Source organism: Phyllostomus discolor, chromosome 1, assembly GCF_004126475.2.
Source record: "Phyllostomus discolor isolate MPI-MPIP mPhyDis1 chromosome 1, mPhyDis1.pri.v3, whole genome shotgun sequence".
NCBI classification, from domain to species: Eukaryota; Metazoa; Chordata; class Mammalia; order Chiroptera; family Phyllostomidae; genus Phyllostomus; species Phyllostomus discolor.
In genome coordinates this window covers 39,861,204-39,881,266 of record NC_040903.2, presented here as the reverse complement: position 1 = coordinate 39,881,266, position 20,063 = coordinate 39,861,204, and the positions used below count along the sequence as shown (strand labels likewise).

Sequence of the window (20,063 nt, the reverse complement as noted above, 5' to 3'; positions counted from 1 at the left end):
TTTCACAACTCTTTACATGTAAAATATGTGAATTTTAAATTATATAGTATTTGCAATCAGCCATTATAAACCTTAGGCATCTACTTGCTGCTCGTGAAACACCAAGTAGGCCCCAGTTGTGTGAAATAAGAAGGCAGTGCCTTTTTCTCAAACTGTCTGTACTTTAATTTTGTAGTCTGACAAATGGACAGAATTTTGTAAGCAAAAATACCATGGTTATGGATGAAAGGAAGAGTTTAAATTAGAATCACTTCCTTCACTGTAACTTTTTTCCTTGACTAAAATGATAGTTTGATTAGTTAATTCAAGAAATAAATGAGTCCTTATTACATGCCCACCACTGTTCTTAGGTTAGGAAAAACAATGGCTTGATGAAAACCCACTGGACTAAGAAACTTTTCTTTAAGCTCATTTGGAGCCGCATAAAATAATTATGCAGGTGTTTTGAATGCAATTATTTAATTCACATAGGTGCCAGAGTTCTGTCTACTATTGACATCAAAGCATAATAGCTTCTTAAGTGAAAACTTCTTAAAGAGTGTGAATTATTCTAAACCCCCCAGAGAAGAATCTTTGACTAATGGAAGTAACACAATAATGTTTATAATAATAATATTCTCTAGCATGAATTACATATTACATACCAGAAGGCACTGTTCCAGGGGTTTTACATGTAATCTCACAACACTATGTCTAAGTATTAATTCTGTCTCAAATTTATACTTTATAAAATCATCTCCTTTATGTTTCTTGAGCACTATAAAAATAGTCCATTCTTAAGGCTTTTGCACTGGCTTTATGTGCTGCCTGAAATGTCCTTGTCACAGAGAACCACATGTTTTCCTCTTTCTTCTCCATCTCAGCCTCTTAACTGAACTTAGAAAAATAACAATCCATCAGTCCTTCTGCTGCTCATTAGACCCCCCTCATTTGGATTTGTCTCTTCATAATGCTAATTGCCATTATATACCCTATATTTTTCTTCTGTTGATTTTTTTTCTGTTGACCCTATTAGAATCTAAGATCCAAGATGACAGGTGTTTTTATCTGTGTTTTTGTTCCCCTTCTCAGTAAATGTCTAGTACATGAATTGTTACATACAATTAATTGGTAAGGACCAGAGGCTTGAAACCAGCTCTGACCTTAGGGTCCTTCTCTTCATTAAGAACTTCCCAATCAGTGGCTTATAATTATTCATATCCATGATTTGGATAAAAATCTGAACCCCTGTGTGCAAATTCACTGATTCTCTGTAGCTAAAAATAATGGTATTAACATTTTAAAAACTTCCCAACTGATAAGTAATGGGAATAAAATGCCTCTCAAAAAGTTATGTCCGTTATCATTGACACTAAAGTAAGAAAAAGATTGGATTTTAGTATCCTTCACATAAAAATTGCACCAGTTAAATTTTATTTATTCTAAGAATCACATACATTAAATATCACAAACTCCATGACCATTCCTGATTTTGTGTGGAAAGCTAGTTGATATTACTTGTGCTTTCATTCAAAACTTTTCTCTCCCAATTGAATTAGTTTTAAGTCATTGTTTTATATATGTGTCCCTGATAGGCATGTGCTCATCTTAAATACAAATTATGCTATAGGTTCTCAGTAATATCCAATGACCGTATGTATGAATAGAATGGTGAATATAGAGTGCAAGACTCTTGAAAATATGCTTTGAACTACTTTTCCAGCATTATCACTATATATATTTTGACCTGGACTCCTTTGGTTGAATATGACAGATGCCAAATTTAAAGTGGCTTAATAAAAAAAAATTATAGATCATATAGATGAAAACTTCCAGAGATCTTTAAAATAGGCATAGAATAAGCACTTATAGATTCATGTGGTACAATAGTGTCTGCTATGAGGTTGAAGACAAATGATTGCAAGAATGACCTGGCTTACAAATGGCACTTAAAGCCACTAATCAAATGAGGTTATTTGGGTGGAACCTGAGGCATGCTGATATTGAGATGTGATGTGAGGGAGAGAAAGATCCAGCCAAAAGAGGCTGAGAAGAAATAGCCCAGGAGACAGAGAAGAGCAGACAATTGTTGGATTACTGAATGGGGAATGGTCACTGTATAGAACTCAGCCTTTACTACCCATCACTCTCAGAGCTCACATGGCACAGGCTGTGACAGTAACCTGATACACGGTTCCACAGAGTACATCAATACATAGCACTGGAACTTCCACTAAACAGAGGATGGCGAAATTACACTGTGTGACCCAGCAGGGGCTAACACTTGACCCTGAAGATAGGGTGAATCTCATATGATGCACATGAACTGAGGATAAGGAAAGAGAATCTCATTCTGTGTCTTTTTCTTTCAACTTGCAATATTAAAAATTACCCACATGTCAAAACCCACATGAACTTTTCTTTCTCCCATAAAACACTCCTCAGTTTTTCTTAGCCAAAACATTATCCCCTGCAACTGAAGTCTTAGAACAATAGATCAGTATGTCTCATGGAATTTAACACTTTCAACCACAAAATTAAATAGTGCATTGAGTAAGTCTCTTCTTTTCTATCACCAGTAACTATTTAGAGGGTAAAGACTTCTATGGTTCTACCAAATAACCTAATTGAATAAATATTTAATAAATTATCAGTCTCTGTTTCACATGTTCTCTTAAATTTTCTCTGTTAATGTTGATATTTTGGGAAAGAGAAAATGTTAGTAAATTCTGATATAAGCCTAATAGAATACTTAACCTGTAAATGTGTTTTCTTCTTGAAAGATGAAAATTTTGGTGCCATCACAAAATAAGTGCAATGGTTTCCATGACATATTGTATAGGAGTTAAGAAGCCCGCACTAGCTTATATTATTTATTTGTCATCTAGATATGCTAATGCCATATGATGATGTACCTGGTGATCCCAAGTAGCATTAGTTTTTACAAATAACAGTGCATGTCAACATGTTTGTATTTCTCTTCTAATTTTTTTAAGGTAGATGCATCATGGATGTGTTTATATATTTGATATCTCTAATATAACTAGTATTATTTAGTTTCAGAACTTGATATGTTTTAATAAGAAAAAGTACTATATGAGTATATTTTAATCTAATACTGTTTTATTTTTTAAATAATTATAGACAAATATTTGTAATCACACATGTAATCACTGAATTTTAGAAAGGAGCTCATCAAAAGCAAATCTCAGTGGTTTATGAATTAGCAATAGAAGCGACTTTATAAGAATGTAATAAATCTAGGCATGTATATTGATTAACTGTCTGAGAGTTGTTATCCTTTCTATTTTCTCATGATTGCCTGCTTTTTTCTTCAAAGGCTCTGAATCAAAGATAATTAGTGAGCAGTTCATAATTTATTAATAACTGACAAATGGGGATCAGGGCAGAGAAGTGCCAGAAAGACTAGGAGCATTGCAACAACTAATTGCCCACTGTGGGAAGCAAATCTTCCTAGGAAACTGAACCCAAGAGAGCTACTGGCTCAATTGCTCAACATTATTGAATATCCCACCTGTGACTTCTCACAGGTCAGACATGTAAACATCACTGCAGCACTCAGGAAGTTATACTGAGACAAATATTTGGAAGAAAAAAAAAAACTCCATGGTACTGGAAACAAGTTAATGTCATTGATTTGCAAAGCTGAAAATTATTTGAGCAGAGAATCTAGAGACTCTCAGATTTCAAGTGTTAATCACAACACAGGTCAAAAGACTAATCACAAGAGCAAAATACACTTTTTGTCTGAAGCCTCATTTCTTTAAGAATGTGATCCCAACCTGAATGGCAGACCAGAACCCAAAAGATGCTGGGCTCTGATGGAAGACTCTGTCAGGTTTCTGGGAATCGTACCACATGTCTCAGAGACCACAATAGCACAGGCTCTCATGGCAACTTGATACCCAGCCCTACAGAGAAAATCAATAGCACTGCCCTATGCCAAAAGGTAAAATTCCATTGAGCAAGAAATCAGCTAGTTTCCTGAGCCATATCTAGGGGTATAGTCATTGCTGAGAAATGAAGCAAATGAACAATAAAATATTCCAAATAATTTTAAACACCAGCTAAAAGCCACACTTATTCAAGATGGGCTCTGTTTTAAAATTTGCATGAACCTGAAAAGAAATAAATGCTTTTAATGGATTAGAAACTCAGTTTCAACCCAGTATCTTTCTGCCCAAATTCCCAGGCTTCTAAATCTTCATCCAATAAATTGAAATGCAAAGGCATTTTGTATATCTCAAATATATGGTTGGAGACTGTGCATTTTGCCTTATTCCAATCAGTTCCCATGGCCAGGGTGACTGTATGCTGTTTCTCTATGCCCAACCCTTTGAAATCCCGCCACCCTAAGGACACTCTTTTTTTTTTTAAGATTTTATTTATTTATTTTGAGAGAGAGAGAGAGAGAGAGACATCAATGTGCGGTTGCTGGGGGTTATGGCCTGCAACCCAGGCATGTACCCTGGCTGGGAGTTGAACCTGGGACACTTTGGTTCCCAGCCCACGCTCAATCCACTGAACTATGCCAGCCAGGGCTATGGACAGTCTTAAATAACTCAGCTTGGAGGTTGACCAGGGATCCATCTCAGTATATCATGTCCTGAAGTGAAAAATCTCTATCAGCATTCCTCCTGTCTACCCACTCATTGCATTATATCTCTTTAGACCTCAAATATGCAAAATGCTAGGTTGTTTTAGCTATGTTCCATCATATCTTTGGAGGTTGGATCAATGGCTATTTCCTTAGATGTACTTCCTAGTTTGTTTGTTTTTTTTTTTTACTTTTCTAAAAGGAAAGGCAAACATCTTACAGACTACCTTTCCTACACATTTCAGTCTATTTTTACATTGCATGTTGCATAATTGGCATGATTAGAGTGATTGTGCTAATTTCTGATTGGCTGCTCTTTTATTTATGTATACATTTCTTAAATTTTTAAAAGATTTTATTTATTTAGTTTTAGAGAGAGGGGAAGGGACTGAGAAAGAGAGGGAGTGAAACATCAATGTTCAGTTGCCTCTCATGTACCCTCCACCAGGGACTTGATCTGTAACTCAGGCATGTGCCCTGACTAGGAATTGAACTGGCAACCCTTTGGGTCACAGGCTGGCACTCAATCCACTGAGCCACACCAGCCAGTGCGCATTTCTTAATTTTTGATTTAATATTATATAGGACATATAAAACAATGTAAAAAGAAAAATCAATCATATTTATTATCTAGAAGTAATCACCATTATACTTTACCATATGTTTAAGATATTTTATATACATAATTGAATTTATACCTTCTATTATTTTTGTTTTGTTTCTTGACAACACTATAATATAACATTCCCTAGGTAGTTGGAAATGTTTTAAAAGCAAACATTTAATACCCCTTTGTTATTCTAATGTTTAACCTTTCCTATATGTTTTCCCTTTTTTCTTTGTTTTTTTATTTTTATTATTTTGGAGGAGAGGGATTTCTATCTTCAATGTCCTTAGAACACATTTGTATAAGTCAAGGTAAGGATAAATGGATATTAATATTTTAGAGACTGTTGATACTTATTGACAAATGACTCTCCTAAAGCATTTTACCTATTACCATTCCCTACACAGTGCATGAAGTTGACTGGTGGTTCCCAAATTGGTCAGTTCCTGTTAATTTAATAGGGGAAAATAGATCGATGTATTAAATTGCAGTTTTTTATTTTGGAAATTCAATAGTTTTCTTACTAGGTATGCAATAAGTAAAGTTATTGGCTATTTTTATTCCCTGTTTAACATTGACATGTGCATGCTCTTTACCCATTTAAGTTACTGGGATCTTAACTTTTCATGTAGAAAGATGTATCATGAAAATTGCCAAGATTTGTTTGTTTTTTAATAAGATTTATTTTGCATGGGACATGAAAAATGTTGATTGTATGCAGTTGGGTCTGTAAACTGATATTCTTGTACAAACTTAGATATAAGTGCCAGCACTCTTTACCGCCCTTTCATGTAATTGTTGGAGCTCTCTGCCTTCAGCACACTAAATGGTATCTGTAGAGACATTCTTTTATCTCTACTGCCTATGGGCTCTCAAATGTATTATTCTAATCTAATTTGTATTAAGATCATGTCCACTTAAATATTATAATTAAAAAATATTTTAATGTTTGGTCAGGTGAATTCTTACCAGGAAATCACTTACAGTCACAATTACAAACATTTTATATAAGTACTTTTGTACTTACAAGTACAGTTATACACCATTGCTTTATATAAACCAATTGTAGTCATTATTAACTACTGTTAATGTTATATACAATGACATTGTTGTGCCAGAACAAAATGGTGGTTGACTACAAAGAATATATGTGATCTTTCTTTATTGAACTGGTAAAGGTTATCTCTTCTGAGAAATAAATAAAAAGCATGCAAATGAGAAATAGCAAACGCTACTTATTAACAGCTTGCTATAGCAAGGGATTGGCCTCTATAACTTGCATTTGGCAGAGAACCAAAGGCAAGCAGTGGAATCTGAAAGCTCTTTAATGGGGAAAAATTGAGAAGGCTTCAGATATGCCCTGATGGGAGATTATTGGCATTGGTGGCGGGCCAAGTAGAGTGGGACATACTATGCTATTGGTTCAGGAAGCATATTTAGCTTCCTCTAATTGGTCCCAAGTTGGAAGTGGGGACAAAAATCAAGGAAGCTTGCATTTATTTATAAAGTCCTAACCATTCAGGCTGGTTGGTGCAGAAGTTGTAGTTTGGCTGCCTGTGTTGGTGATTGCAGAGTCTGGGTCAACGTTCACTATTTTTAATTTGGTTTGACCATTGTCTGTTTGTATATTCAGTTTCTCATTTCATACATTTCACTAAATAGTAGTACAAGTCTTTATAAATGTAGTGTTCAATATATTTTTTAAAAAATTAGAAAGAGGTAAAAACACTTTAAGGAGTACAGCTGTAAATATACAGTGAATTCTTTTCATTAAGTGCTCAGGGGAATAACTATTTTATATCAGGGTCACTGGAATATTTTTGATTTACGAAACTATGTAATATTGATGTTAGAGAATAGAATCTCTATTTTCTAATATAGAATCTATGTCATTTAACATAGAATCTATGTCATTTAACATAGATTTTGGTGTATCAAATAATTAACAAAGTATAATGTCATTGCAATGCCAGAATAAGAAAGGTAAAGATAAGAAAATAATAATAGAAGAGAAAGTGAGATTTAGATTTAAGTGAAAAAAATTTTTCCTGCAGTTTTAGTGTTTTCTTCATTGTTTGAGGTCAGATATTTGCTTGAAGTTTGTAGCTTTCTCTACGTATATATTGCCTGCTATGTCTTATTTCCTATTTGCTGCTTGAAAAAAAGTTCAATTTTTAAAGGCCTAAAAAAATGTATCTGTACTTGATAAGAAAATGTAGACCAAATATATTAAAAAGGAATTAGTGTTTTATTGACCATATCTAAATTACAGTTTACTTTTATTTATATATTATATATAACATACATGCATATATACATGCATTGGTATATATAAACACCTTAATGTATATAACACATAAGTACATATAATTTATGTGTTATATAATATTGACATTTAGTTATTTAAATTTTAATAATAAAAATTAAATAATGTATACGAAGGTGAAACCATCTAATTTTCCTGCTCAAAATATCACACTGGAGCTGTCATTTGCAAAAGTAGCTGTAGATCGTGTAGCCACTCTTTTGTTACACTCTCACTAATATAAGTTTTTCTGACCTTGGTGACCTATAGAATTTACTTTTATGGTGAAATTTTACTCTTTGGTATGCTTCCTGATCATTTATTGTGGACAGTCTGATAGTGAGACAGTCATGCCATCAGACAATTTTAATTTAACACAATTAGTGTTGTATTTTTAACAAATTGGTACAAGAATAAATAGTCAATACAGAAATATTGTAGCAGAAATGGTAAATCAAAACTGGACCTGGAGGATGAAGATTAATTTTACAAGTTAGTGGACAGTGTGTGATGAGGAGGGCAGGTAGAGGTGAGAGCTCATGCATATGCGATGTGCTGTGACTCAGTCAGACCTGTCCACAGGGCCTTCCACAGCCTCTTCCTGTGACCCTGCTCAGGCATCCCATTCCTTCCTGCTTCGTAAATAGCATGAGCTTGGTCATGTATATATAACTAAATATATATATGGTTCTGGTTTACTCTAACTTATTAGCAGTTCAAAGATAAAAGCTTTGTCTGTCAAAATATTCACGACTTCTTGAAGGCTCTCCTGACACATGGGCAGCAAAACTAAGCTTTGCATTCATATAACCTTCTATAATAAGTCTGTGGTTCAGTGCCTACAGGAGGCAGAGTGGTGACACAGAGCAAAGATGATTTTACAATTTTGTTATTTTATTGGAGATGTTATGATTCCCAGATAATCCAAGTATCTAATACTGAAACATAGAGAACAAAAATTCTGCCATTAAACTTGCAATTAAAAGAAACTGGTAGAGATAAATTTTAGAAAAAAAAAATCATGTGATTTAAAAATATAGAGGCTAGGATGAAATTTATAACTTATGGGTAATTAACAGGCCAGTCTTCATTTGTAGATAATATAAATTAATATTGTAAACAAATTGTCAGAGAATTATTTAAACTACTTATCAGAGAACAAATTGTTTTATGCATCTACAGGAACTTTTGACATTTTTGTTCATGTGCACACTATTAATGCTAATTACAAACCTTTTTCTTTTATTCATTAAGTAAATTCCCCTAAGAGTATTGTAAGACAAATCATTATTAACTCCAAGTATTTATTGAATACCCATACTAGTGGTACTCAACCTGGTTGAATTTTAGGATCAACTAACAGCTTTTATGAAATACTGATGTTTGGGTCCCACAACCAAAATGTTCCGACTTTTGGGTTCTGAGGTGAGACCTGGGCCTTGGTTTTTCTTTGTGTGTTTTGTTTATTTGCTTATCTGTTTATTTGTTATTTGTTGTTTCAATCTCTCTGGTTGACTCTAATCTGTATATGGGTTTAGAATCATTGCATAATGTGAGTAGAAAGCTATTTTAATATAAATCTTTGTTCTTAGAGCATAGCATGTAGTACCTCAGTACATGTTTGCTAATAATGAGAATGGTTATGTTTTCAACTGCAGCACAAAGTTTGCAAAAAGTGGTTTGTATTTTGGCAGAATTTATTTTGATTTCCAAAATATATACTAGAGTAAGCAAACTGAACCATGTTCAATAATATTTGCCAGTTGTATCAATGTTTTTACCTGTGGTATTCATGGAAGGAGAGCCTGCTTTATAATGATCCCTAGCCTGTTAAAAGGGTTAAAAGAAGTACAATGAATCATCATTATAGTTTGGAATATAAACCAGTTGAGGTAGAGTCTAAAGACAGCTCACCTCAGGTTCTCTTTCTGCTTTCATTCAGTTGGCTATTCCTAAGCCCTCATAGCTGTCTTCAGAGAAAGAGAGTTCCTGATCTCAAAGCTAAAGTGAATTTGTTTTTTGCTTGTTTTTGTGATATTGAGCTTAAGACAAAGGAATATTTGCATATGGGTAACTTAGATTCATAGTTATTTTTTAAATTTTGGAACTTGAAATATGTATAATTACAGTTTATCTCAGTCAGTTATCTTATTTGATCACTATTTTACACATGCTTCTGAACTGCAACAACGTTTAGATCATTGAGTACTTTTATGATATTTATCTTTTAACACTTTCAAACAATAACTGATATATTGTGTTACCATAATGGCTAGACTTACATAGAGGCATTTTAAATTATGTATGAAATTTATTGTGAATTAAATTGTCAAAGTCTTTTATTAAGCCTGGTAATACACTGTTAACAAAGGATGAAAGAAATGTCCATACTACTAGAGTTTTCCATGAAAATGTCTTAAATTTTCAGCAGAGGAAGGAAGAGATGAGGCCGAGGGACTAAGTGGGAATAAAAGGAGCTGGAATAGTTGGAAGAAGAAATTGTGCTTCCAGTGCAGTGTGATGCAGTTACTGCTGCTCACATTTTACCTCCTTAAGTTATCATCAGTGTTATCTTGGGAAAGCCTTTTCCTTTCAATGAGTCTCAACATTCTTAGCTCTATGATGAATATTATAACAGGGCATGTCAGTGTTAAAACAGGAAACAAAGAAAAAGCAGTGTGTTCTTACTTTACTGCCACACTATTGTCAAATATACAATATTTCTGATACCTTATATTTGTTGGGGGAGACTTGCTTTTTTTTTAGTTTATTTTTCATTTTTTTTCTCTGTGTGTGTGTGTGTGTGTGTGTATTTCCACTAAAACACAGAAGTATTCCACTGAATACTTCTTTGGGGCATCAGCTTAGTGTCCCACAATTCAATTCTCTTCTGACACTAAGCAGAGTGAACATCACATGTTAAGGGCTCAGCCCCAGAAGACTGTCCTCCTAATTCAGATACCAGTTGCAAGTAGTAGATCCCTAAGTTACATACTACTTCTGTCCCACTTGGCTACTGTTAACCTAGAAATAGCAAGATAAAGTGGGAGGCAATAAGCTTTTATTTGAGATGTAAGGAAACAGCTATTCCAGAAACACTGTTCAGGCAGAAACCCAAATAGTGTTCCCATTAGGAGGTGAAGGCCAGGGGTATTTATGGGAAAAGAAAGGGGAACAATTAGTGAGTAGAAGGAAGGTATTTCTATAGATACAGATAAGCTAACATAGCCATGTTCTAAAGAATGTCTTGAATATCCAGTCCTTAGTCATAAGGTCTGGTTTCGTATTATCTTTGTAAGCAGCTGTTTAGGATACAATGTTTCCTTAAGCACAGCCCATGGGTTATTTTGCCCACTTTTGACATTCTAAAGGTTTGAGGCACAAGATGCCCAAGGCAGTTCTGAGATGGCAGCTCTGCCCCCATTTTAAAGTACCTTCATTTATGTTATTTTTTACATTACAAATCAGAGATTCCCTTGATGCATCTCTTTGAATTTGGTCATTTCCTAGTGCAGCTCATAGAACTGTGGGACCATACTCTTAGGCTTATGAATTTTCTTATATAGCAAATGATATGATAAAAGATACAAACAAATAGCCAGATTAGGGAACACACAGGGCAGAGTCCGTAAGGCTCCCCTGTGCAGGCGCTCTCTGTCCCTTGGAATAGGAGTGCGACACCCTCCCAGTATGTGAATGAGTTCACCAACCCAGAAATTCCGATTCCCCTTTTTTGAGACTTGTATGAAGGCCTCATTATGTAGCTATGATTGATCATTAACTGTATCCAGCCCTTCACCCCTCTCTGGAGAATGAGAGGTGAAGCTGAAAATTCTAAGCTTGTAATCATCACTTGGCCCTTTTAGTGACCAGCTTCTGTCTAGGAGCCCACCAAGAGCCACCTCATTAGAACAACAACAACAAAAAAAAAGTCTTACCAACCAACATACTCCAAGAGATTTAGAATGAAAATAAAAGAGTCTCCTAGTATCCTTATTTGCAAGGGTTTAGGAGTTCTGTATCAAGAACCAAGGGAAAAGACCAATGTGTGTGTGTGTGTGTGTGTGTGTGTGTTTCTTATTATTTCACATCAAAATATGAGAGTGCCAGGTTTGGAAGTTGATTGGATAAAACTAAGAAGTGCAGGTGGCAATAAGGAGACATTTATAATCATCATGGAGGGGTAAGAAGCTCTACAGTGAGGAAAAAAATAGAAAACTAAGAAAAGATTTTAAAAATTGCCACATGTAGCTGTATCCTATTCCAGTTTGCTAGACTGCGCTGGGAAATAGTGATTGGATTGCACATATAAATCCCAGCATGTGCTGTAGTTGTGGTTTTCCCCACAGAGTTATTCAAAAACACACTTAAAAAATAATAGAAAGGTCTTTCTAACCACTTTGCATTACCTTCTCTCCTGTGGGTGAAATAATTGTATGCCTTTATGTTAGAAGTATGGGGAATAAAGAGTAGAGTTTGGGGACCACATATGTGATCTTTATGCTTTTTATTCCTTTCCCACTTTTTGCAAAAAGATGTTTCTACAGTTTTAGTCTGGCTTCATCAGGAAATCAGTAATAAGTATTAGAAGAGTGGCAGTGAATTAAAACACAGATGCAAAAGATTGCATTATGAGACATTTTAGTAAATGTATAAAACAATTAGCATTGTCAGTATTAATTATCAGTGAACAATTTCCTCAGCTTCTTTTGTTATAGTAAATATTTGTTACATGTCTAAATTCTTATCATTCTGATAGACATTAAAATTGGAACTGTTTAAAGGCATTGTTTAATTTTCTGTAGCATATAAAATTAAATAACCACCAGCAATTTGAAAGCAGAGAAAATTAAAGTTGACCATAATGTAAATTAATGTAACATTCCAACATAATAGCTCTCAGAGATTTGATATACTTTTATACCATAAGTTTATTTTTCTGTACAATTTTTACCTAATTAAGAAAAATAATATTATGTTATATTATACAATATTGATTTTTACTGCATCATAGCCTCTGCAAATATATTAGGTTTACTGAAAAATATTTATTAGTTATTTACTTCCTGTAAAATCTACGGACAGCCTCAGGCATATTATCTGCACCACACTCCATGCCTAGGTTATTATATCAGTTAAATTAAAAAACAAAAACAAAAAATAACTTTTAAAATGCTGACTATGAGGCCATGACTATGCAGAGAGCTTTACATGTATTATTAAATTCATTCTTCATTGCAACTCTATGTGGTATAGTTGCTATTATTATCTCATTTACATCAATGACTGGTTTACCTGAACTATTCATTTAGTAATGGATATATCCAGGGATGTTCCTAGTCTGTGTACAAATCCCAGAATCTTAACTGTTTTGCCACACAGTATTGTCAAAAGGTGAGGACATTCTATTACCCTTTGATAAGTTCTGGAGGATGGTTGCCTAAAGGATGGGTCTCACTTTTTAATGTGACCTGTCACTTATGAGGGCACAAGCTCCATACTTTTCTTCAGCATTAAATACCATCATTTTCTGTTGCTGTTTTATTTTAGATGGGTAAGCTATGGGACTTACAGTCAAGTTGGAGGTGAAGGTAGACATGCTTTGTCTCCTCATGCAACCATAGAATTACAACTGGACTTCAAAACAAATAATGCTCAGAATGGTCAGAAAATTGAGCTAGATAGAAGTCTGACAATCAAGGATTTAAAGAAGCCCAATTCAACCAAATGGGCAGGAGGGGCAGAGTCACTGAGATAGGCAGAGAGACCAGAGACGTGGTGTGGTATGGAGCGGCAGAAGCATGGACAGGCTGGCATTCATGTGTGGGTAGTGGATAAAGATCAGAAGGGACACCTTGGGAGCGAGTGATCCCAGCCTCAGGCCAGACCACGCAACCCAGGGTTCTAGCATCAGGAAGATAAATCCCCATAACTTCCGGCTGTAAAAACCAGTGAGGGTTGGGGTGATGGAAGAAACTTCCAGATTTTCAGGAGAGTCTGTTTAAAGGGCCTACAGATACTTAGAATGAACACAAACCTACCCACTCTGGTATTCACAACCAGGACAACAGCTGGAAGGGTGCCAGTTGCACACAGGAAGTGGTTGAAGTGACTGGAAATGAGGCAAGTACAGGGTAAACCTCCAGAAGCCAGGCAATGGCATTGTTCCTTCTCTGAGCCCTTCCCCCAACAGAGCCACACAGTGGTGAAGTGGGTGCCCTGGCCAGTCGATTACCTAAGTCTCTGCCCCACACAATTTACAGGTGCTTTTTCTACAATAGGTCTTGCTACAAAGAGAGGAAGTCAAAGCAGCTCTACCTAACACATAAAAGTAAACACAGGCAGACTGCCAAACTGAGGAGACAAAGAAATATGGCCTAAATGAAAGGTCATTAAAAAAAAAAAAAACAGAAGAAGAACCAAGTGAAATGGAGATAACCAACCTATCAGATACAGAATTCAAAACACTGGTGATCAGGATGCTCAAAGAATGATTTAGTACAATACCAACATAAAGGAAGAAATGAAGGCTACACTACATAAAGAAAAATCCACAGGGAACCAAAAGTGAAGGGAAGGAAGCCAGGAGTCAGATCAATGATTTAGATCATAAGGAAGAAATAAGAAAAAAGCATTCAAGCAGAAAAGAGAGAAGAAAAAATAATTCAAAAAATGAGAATAGTATAAGGATCCTCTGGGACATCTCCAAATGTATCAACATCCAAATGATAGGGGTGCCAGAAGTAGAAGAGGAAGAGCATGAAATTAGAAGGATATTTGAAAAAATAATGAAAGGAAACTTTCCTAATTTGGAGAAGGAAATAGATATATGAATCCAGGAAGCCCAGAGAGTCCCAAACTCTTGAACTCAAAGAGGACAACACCAAGACATATCATAATCAAAATGTCAAAGGTTAAAGATATAGAATCTTAAAAGCAGCAAGAGAAAAGCAGAGAGTTACCTAAAAAACAGTTCCCATAAGACTGTCAGCTGATTTCTCAAAAGAAACTTTGCAGGCAAGAAGGGACTAGCAAGGAGTATTCAAAGTGATGAAAAGCAAGGACCTACATCCAAGATTGCTCTGTCCAGCAAAGCTATCATTTAGAATGGAAGGGCAGATAAAGTGCTTCTCAGACAAGGTAAAGCTAAAGGAGTTCATCATCATTAAGCCAATATTATACGAATTTTTTAAAATATTTTATTTAATTAATTATTTATTTAGAGAGAGGGAAAGGAAGGAGGAGAAACAACAATGTGTGGTTGCCTCTCCCATGCCTGCTTACTGGGGACCTGGCCTGGGGCCCAGGCATGTGCCCTGATTGGGAATTGAACTAGCAGCCCTTTGGTTCGCAGGCCTGCATTCCATCCACTGAGCCACACCAGCCAGGGCTATCAGCATTACATGAAATGTTAAAGGGACTTATTTAAGAAAAAGATCAAAACTATGAACATTAAAATGACAACAAATGTACAACTATCAACAACTGAATCTAAAACAAACTAACTAATTAACTAATGAAACAAACAACCAGAACAGGAATAGAATAGTGGGTATTATAATCATTTGAAAGGTTATCAGCTGGGAAGGACAAGGTGGAGAATGCGGGAAAAGAGACAGGGATTAAGAAGCATAGTTGGTATGTACAAAATAAACAGTGGAATGTTAAGAATAGTATAGGAAATGAAGACAAAGAACTTATATGCATGACCCATGGACATGACATAAGGAGGGGGTTGCTGGAAGGAAGCAGGCTACTGGGGAGAGGACAACAGGGGAAAATTGAGATGACTGTAATAGCATAATCAATAAAATATATTTTAAATTTGTAAAAATGAAGTGGGTAAACTATGCAGCCTTTTCCATTTCTTCTTTTTTTTTTTTTTAACCAGTAAACAGAAAATAGTTTCTATCTAATTAAAGTACTTCTTTTGTGAAATTACTTTTCCTGTCTTTCTGTCATTTATCTGTTAGGATCTTAGTGTTTTTCTTATCCAGTTGTATGGTCTCTTGTTTAAGAATTTAAGTCATCATTTATCCACAGCACATATTCTTGCTTCTCTGATATAGTATCTGAGAGTTTCTTCCCTAGAGTTATAATCACTTGGCTTTGGAAGGGTGGAGATTATTTTATATTGACACACTTCATATATATATATATTGATCAATTCTGTGTAAGGTCTGGCTGAAGTAGTTTCATTTGAATCCTCTGTGGGCCTAGAAAGCTTCTCTTATCATATATTAATCTACCAAAAGACAAACCAAAATAGCCCGAAAATAAAAACCAACAATGTTGGTTTACAGGCCTGGGAGGGCTAACCTATTTTAAGCTTGTATAATAATGACCTTGTTACAGCCCCGTGCAGTTACTTACAGACCTCCAGGTGCTAGAAACTACTGGAGATACAGATGTACCCTGTGTTGAATCATAGCTTACATACATTAGATTAGCTGCTATTTTTAACCTATTTTTGGTTTCTATTTCTAAATTACCTCTGAGGCTTGCAAGCATTTCCAATCTGTACTTCTGCAAGTATTTATTGATTAAGGAAAGAACGTGCGCTTTATACCATCTGGTGTTGAGGTGCTAAGGTTATTTTAAGGGTTATTTAGAGGATTCAAATAACTTAGAGGGTTTATCTTAATTCAATTATTTTTAGAGAAGAAACTTCAGGTTTTAATTTTCTTGATAACATATTAATGCAAAGCATGTCCTGATTACTAAATCCTTTTGTGAATATGATTTTTCAAAATATTACACTGGCTATTTTGTACTTATACAAGTTGGTCTGAATGTAATTATTTATTTAGTTATGTTATACATGGAAATGTTTAGTATGCAAATATTATGACTTATGAAAAATATCAATTCCTTCTGATATAATGACAATTTATTGTATTACTTTAATTATATTACTAAGAGTGATAGCTACATCTTTTCTCCCAAAGCATATGATCTGCCAGATACTGACCAAAGTGAATACATTTATTCTCCCACTTTGTTTTTACAAAACCTATGAGGTAGAATTCTTATCTGTCAACTGAAATAAAAAACAATTAACTAAATTACCCAAGGGAATGTATTTATGCCATCTTAAAACAAGTCACATAAAATAGCCCAAAATCTGAAATAAGGACTCAGAAAAGATAGATATACGAGTGATGAATTTTATATGATTTCTTACTTTTGATTAAACTTTATCAAAACTACAAATTATAATTCCAATAATATGTATGATGATTTAATTTCTTCAGGTATACATTTTAGTGAATTGTATGTATGTATGTGTGTCTGTGTGTATATACTAATTTTTAGGACAAAATCCTTATTCTGTTCAAATTAAGAGGACTGGATAAAATTTAGGTACAGACCCATTAGTGTGATTTTTGAGTCCTGGAACCAAGTACGAAGCAAATCCTGCTCAGCAATGGCCAGAGTACGCAGTCTTTGCCTTCTTAAGCACAATCCTACCTGAGTTTACAAACTGTGCACACTCATCTGGTAGGATGTTTATACTTTATTAGGACATGGCATCATCTTTATTATCACCAAAAATCAATCAGGGGCATTTTTCAACAATGAATTATTATTTATTGAGTTAGTATTATAGTTTTTGAAATTAACATGTTGCAAAGTTTTCTTATTAATAGAGATGTTATGGTATTAATAACAATTACAGTAAAACACTGACTACTTACAAATTGTCACTTATGTTTATATTGTGAAGAAGAAAAACTAATTAAAGAATCATCCTCATCTCAAGAAACTCACAGTCTAGGAAAAGAGGAAGTTTGATTTTCTTTGAAAGGTCAAGTAGTAAAAGTTTTAGGCTTTGTAGCCTTTACATTCTCTTTAACAACTATTCATCTATGCCATAACAGCACTAAAGCAACCATAAACAAGTCATGAGTGTGGCTGGTTCCGATAACACTGTATTTACAAAAATAAGTGGTGGGCTTGATCTGGTCTATGGGCCATAGTTCACCAACTCCTAACCCGAGCGCTGATATAAAAGAAACACTGGGGAAGTTAACATATACATCAATAATTCAATGCCATTAATAAGTGCATTATAACTAAATTAATAAATGTGTGATCATTAAATTAATAAATGTAATTGTAAATAAATATATCATGCTGTGCCAAAGTATTTCACAGATACTTTATCTACTTTATAAGTATTTTCACATTTTGATGTGCTGTAACTGACTTTCTATATATTTATAGTGACATTAGTTACTTGGCATATTCTTTAAAATATAATAAATTATGAACTGGAAATAAATTTTGTAGCCATTTCTGTTTATTGGGATGCCCATTTTGGTGACAACCAAACTGTCACCTAGTAGCACTAAAAATTAAAACACCATTAAGCATTCAGAGAAAACATATGGGCCATTGCCAACTTTTTATTTGAAAAAGATACATTGGAATTTGTTTAGAAATAGTTGTCTACCTTATCTAGCATTATATTTTATTTTCTTCTCCTTATTTAATATGAAATAGAGGAGATACATATCAAGGGATTCAATTTCAAGATAGATTCTAGACATAAGCCTAAACTTGCTTGTCTATGACTAAGTTCATTCTACAGTTCCCTTGAAATAACAATAAATGGTATTCATAAAATATACAGAAAAGTGAATGCATTGAAGCACTAAATAACTTCTGTGTTATATTCTGCCATCAATTGATGTGGTTTCCAACAATAAAGAGCATTTTATTAGACAACCTACTTAGTGTTTTCTGGATCTTTTTTTTACTATGAATATGTGGAAAATTTAAAAGAATCTTGAATGTTTCAACACCCAGAAAGTGCACATCCAGAAAGAGCTATATTACATATAGCTCATCTTTTAACATAGCAATAGCTCTGCAAATATACATTGGAAGATGCCTTTTTAAAATCTGAAAATGTAATTTTAAATAGGTAGCTTTCCATAAGTGATTAAAGTCACATAAGCATAACATATTCGTTAGGCTATAATAAATAATGCTATTGGGATAAGAAATCAGTGGGTCAAATGAGTGAGACATTATTCTCCATCTGAAATTTGTACACTCTAGCAAAACATGTATTTAAAGCGTTATTTAAAATGTCTTCTGAATATAAAATTTGCAGGAAATTTGAGGAGATATGTATTTAAATGGGCTTACATATTTTTGTATGTCTATATGAATTGCATAAGCAAATGTATTGCTCATTATATCCTAATAAGCATTTTAAGTAAAATTAAAAATTAACTATTTCATACAGCTCTGTATTTCTTAAATTCATAAAATGCTTCTTAATTTGAAAGGCACTGTGGAAAACATTAATTGTATGCATTTGGAGGCTTGTATTTTTAAAAAGCAAAACAGACACCTGTCTAAATTCATAGTGTCTTTATGCTGTATTAAGGGAGTGGGATCTCTTCCTTATCTTGGGCTCTCTTGTTTGCTTTTCAGTTGCTGCGAATGTGGCTGTGGAAGGGCTTCTTCCCTGTGCGCTGTTGCCCATCCAAGCCTAATATGGTTAGTGTTCCCCAACCTCTTTCACTCCTATGTAATGTCCCACCTATATGTATTATTGTCAGCATTCCCTTTTTTCCATTTGTGTACATTTTAACAGTTAGCATGCCAGTTACACTTTAACAGAAAAATAGGATGAAACTGATTCCCAAAGGAGAATCTTAACGGGTGATTTCACAATGAACAATTTCAAATGAAATATGCTGTAGCCCATCATCCTTGTGTTGAGCATTCATACTTCTCTTCCAATGCATTTACTGTGGCCCTGATTTAAATCAGAAAGTTGTGAGGTTAAAGTACCTGTTTTTCATTTAACATGTCTCTATTTCTGTTGTTCCATAAAGATTAAAATCATATCATACATGGAAGTAGCATGCTACTTCTGTCAAGGTGAAATCACCTTTTCTGTCTCCCGGTACCACGGAATGACCATAACATAACTGAGTTCTTCTATTTTCATAATTGTTGTGAATTCATATGGCATCAGAGAATAGAACCATGTTCAAGTGTTTTACTTATTATTTTTAAGCTTGAATTATTTCATATACTAGAAGTGATATACCTAATTTGATACCAGTTAAGTAAAGTATGCATACTTTAAGGATTAGTGTCCAAATGAGATATCCTGAAGTATTTACAAATGCAAATCCTAAATATGTGTCCAGGTTATAGCTATAAATTGTAGGCTAGAACATAAGACCAGAGAACTCTGTTCACAGAGTCAGAGGGACTCCTGCGCAATAGTGAACAACCTTGTAAGAACTGAAATACTTTAGATAATTTATTTCTAGATTAGAGTTCAAATCTATGTGCTACTGTATTAAGTTGTTATTTATAGTCAAAATCTGCCAAGAAAAGCTATTCTGAAATGCATTTTAGAGAATTATAGGGTTTCCTTGGGGCATTTAAAATTGTTATTTGTATGCTCTAGGCATGAACTAATGTTTGTTGATTGAAAAACCTGCAGTGTGAATGAATGTGCATGCATGTGTGGGTGTGAGGAAATGCTGTAATGGATACAAAAGATCTGTGAAAACAGAGAG

The 20,063-nt window shown here is 34.3% G+C and overlaps 1 protein-coding gene across 9 annotated transcripts in view; it reads left to right on the top strand.

The window, feature by feature from the left end:
- EPHA5 (EPH receptor A5) overlaps window positions 1-20,063 on the top strand; it is a 310,111-nt gene that overhangs the window by 234,442 nt on the left and 55,606 nt on the right. For 5 of the 9 annotated variants that reach the window (XM_036021196.1, XM_036021186.1, XM_028507833.2 and 2 more), the window contains one exon: window positions 18,958-19,023. The exons of the other annotated variants lie outside the window; for them this stretch is intronic. In XM_036021196.1, the coding sequence (XP_035877089.1) occupies window positions 18,958-19,023 (66 nt within the window). The remainder of the gene's footprint in view (window positions 1-18,957; window positions 19,024-20,063) is intronic. 9 annotated transcript variants of the gene reach the window in all.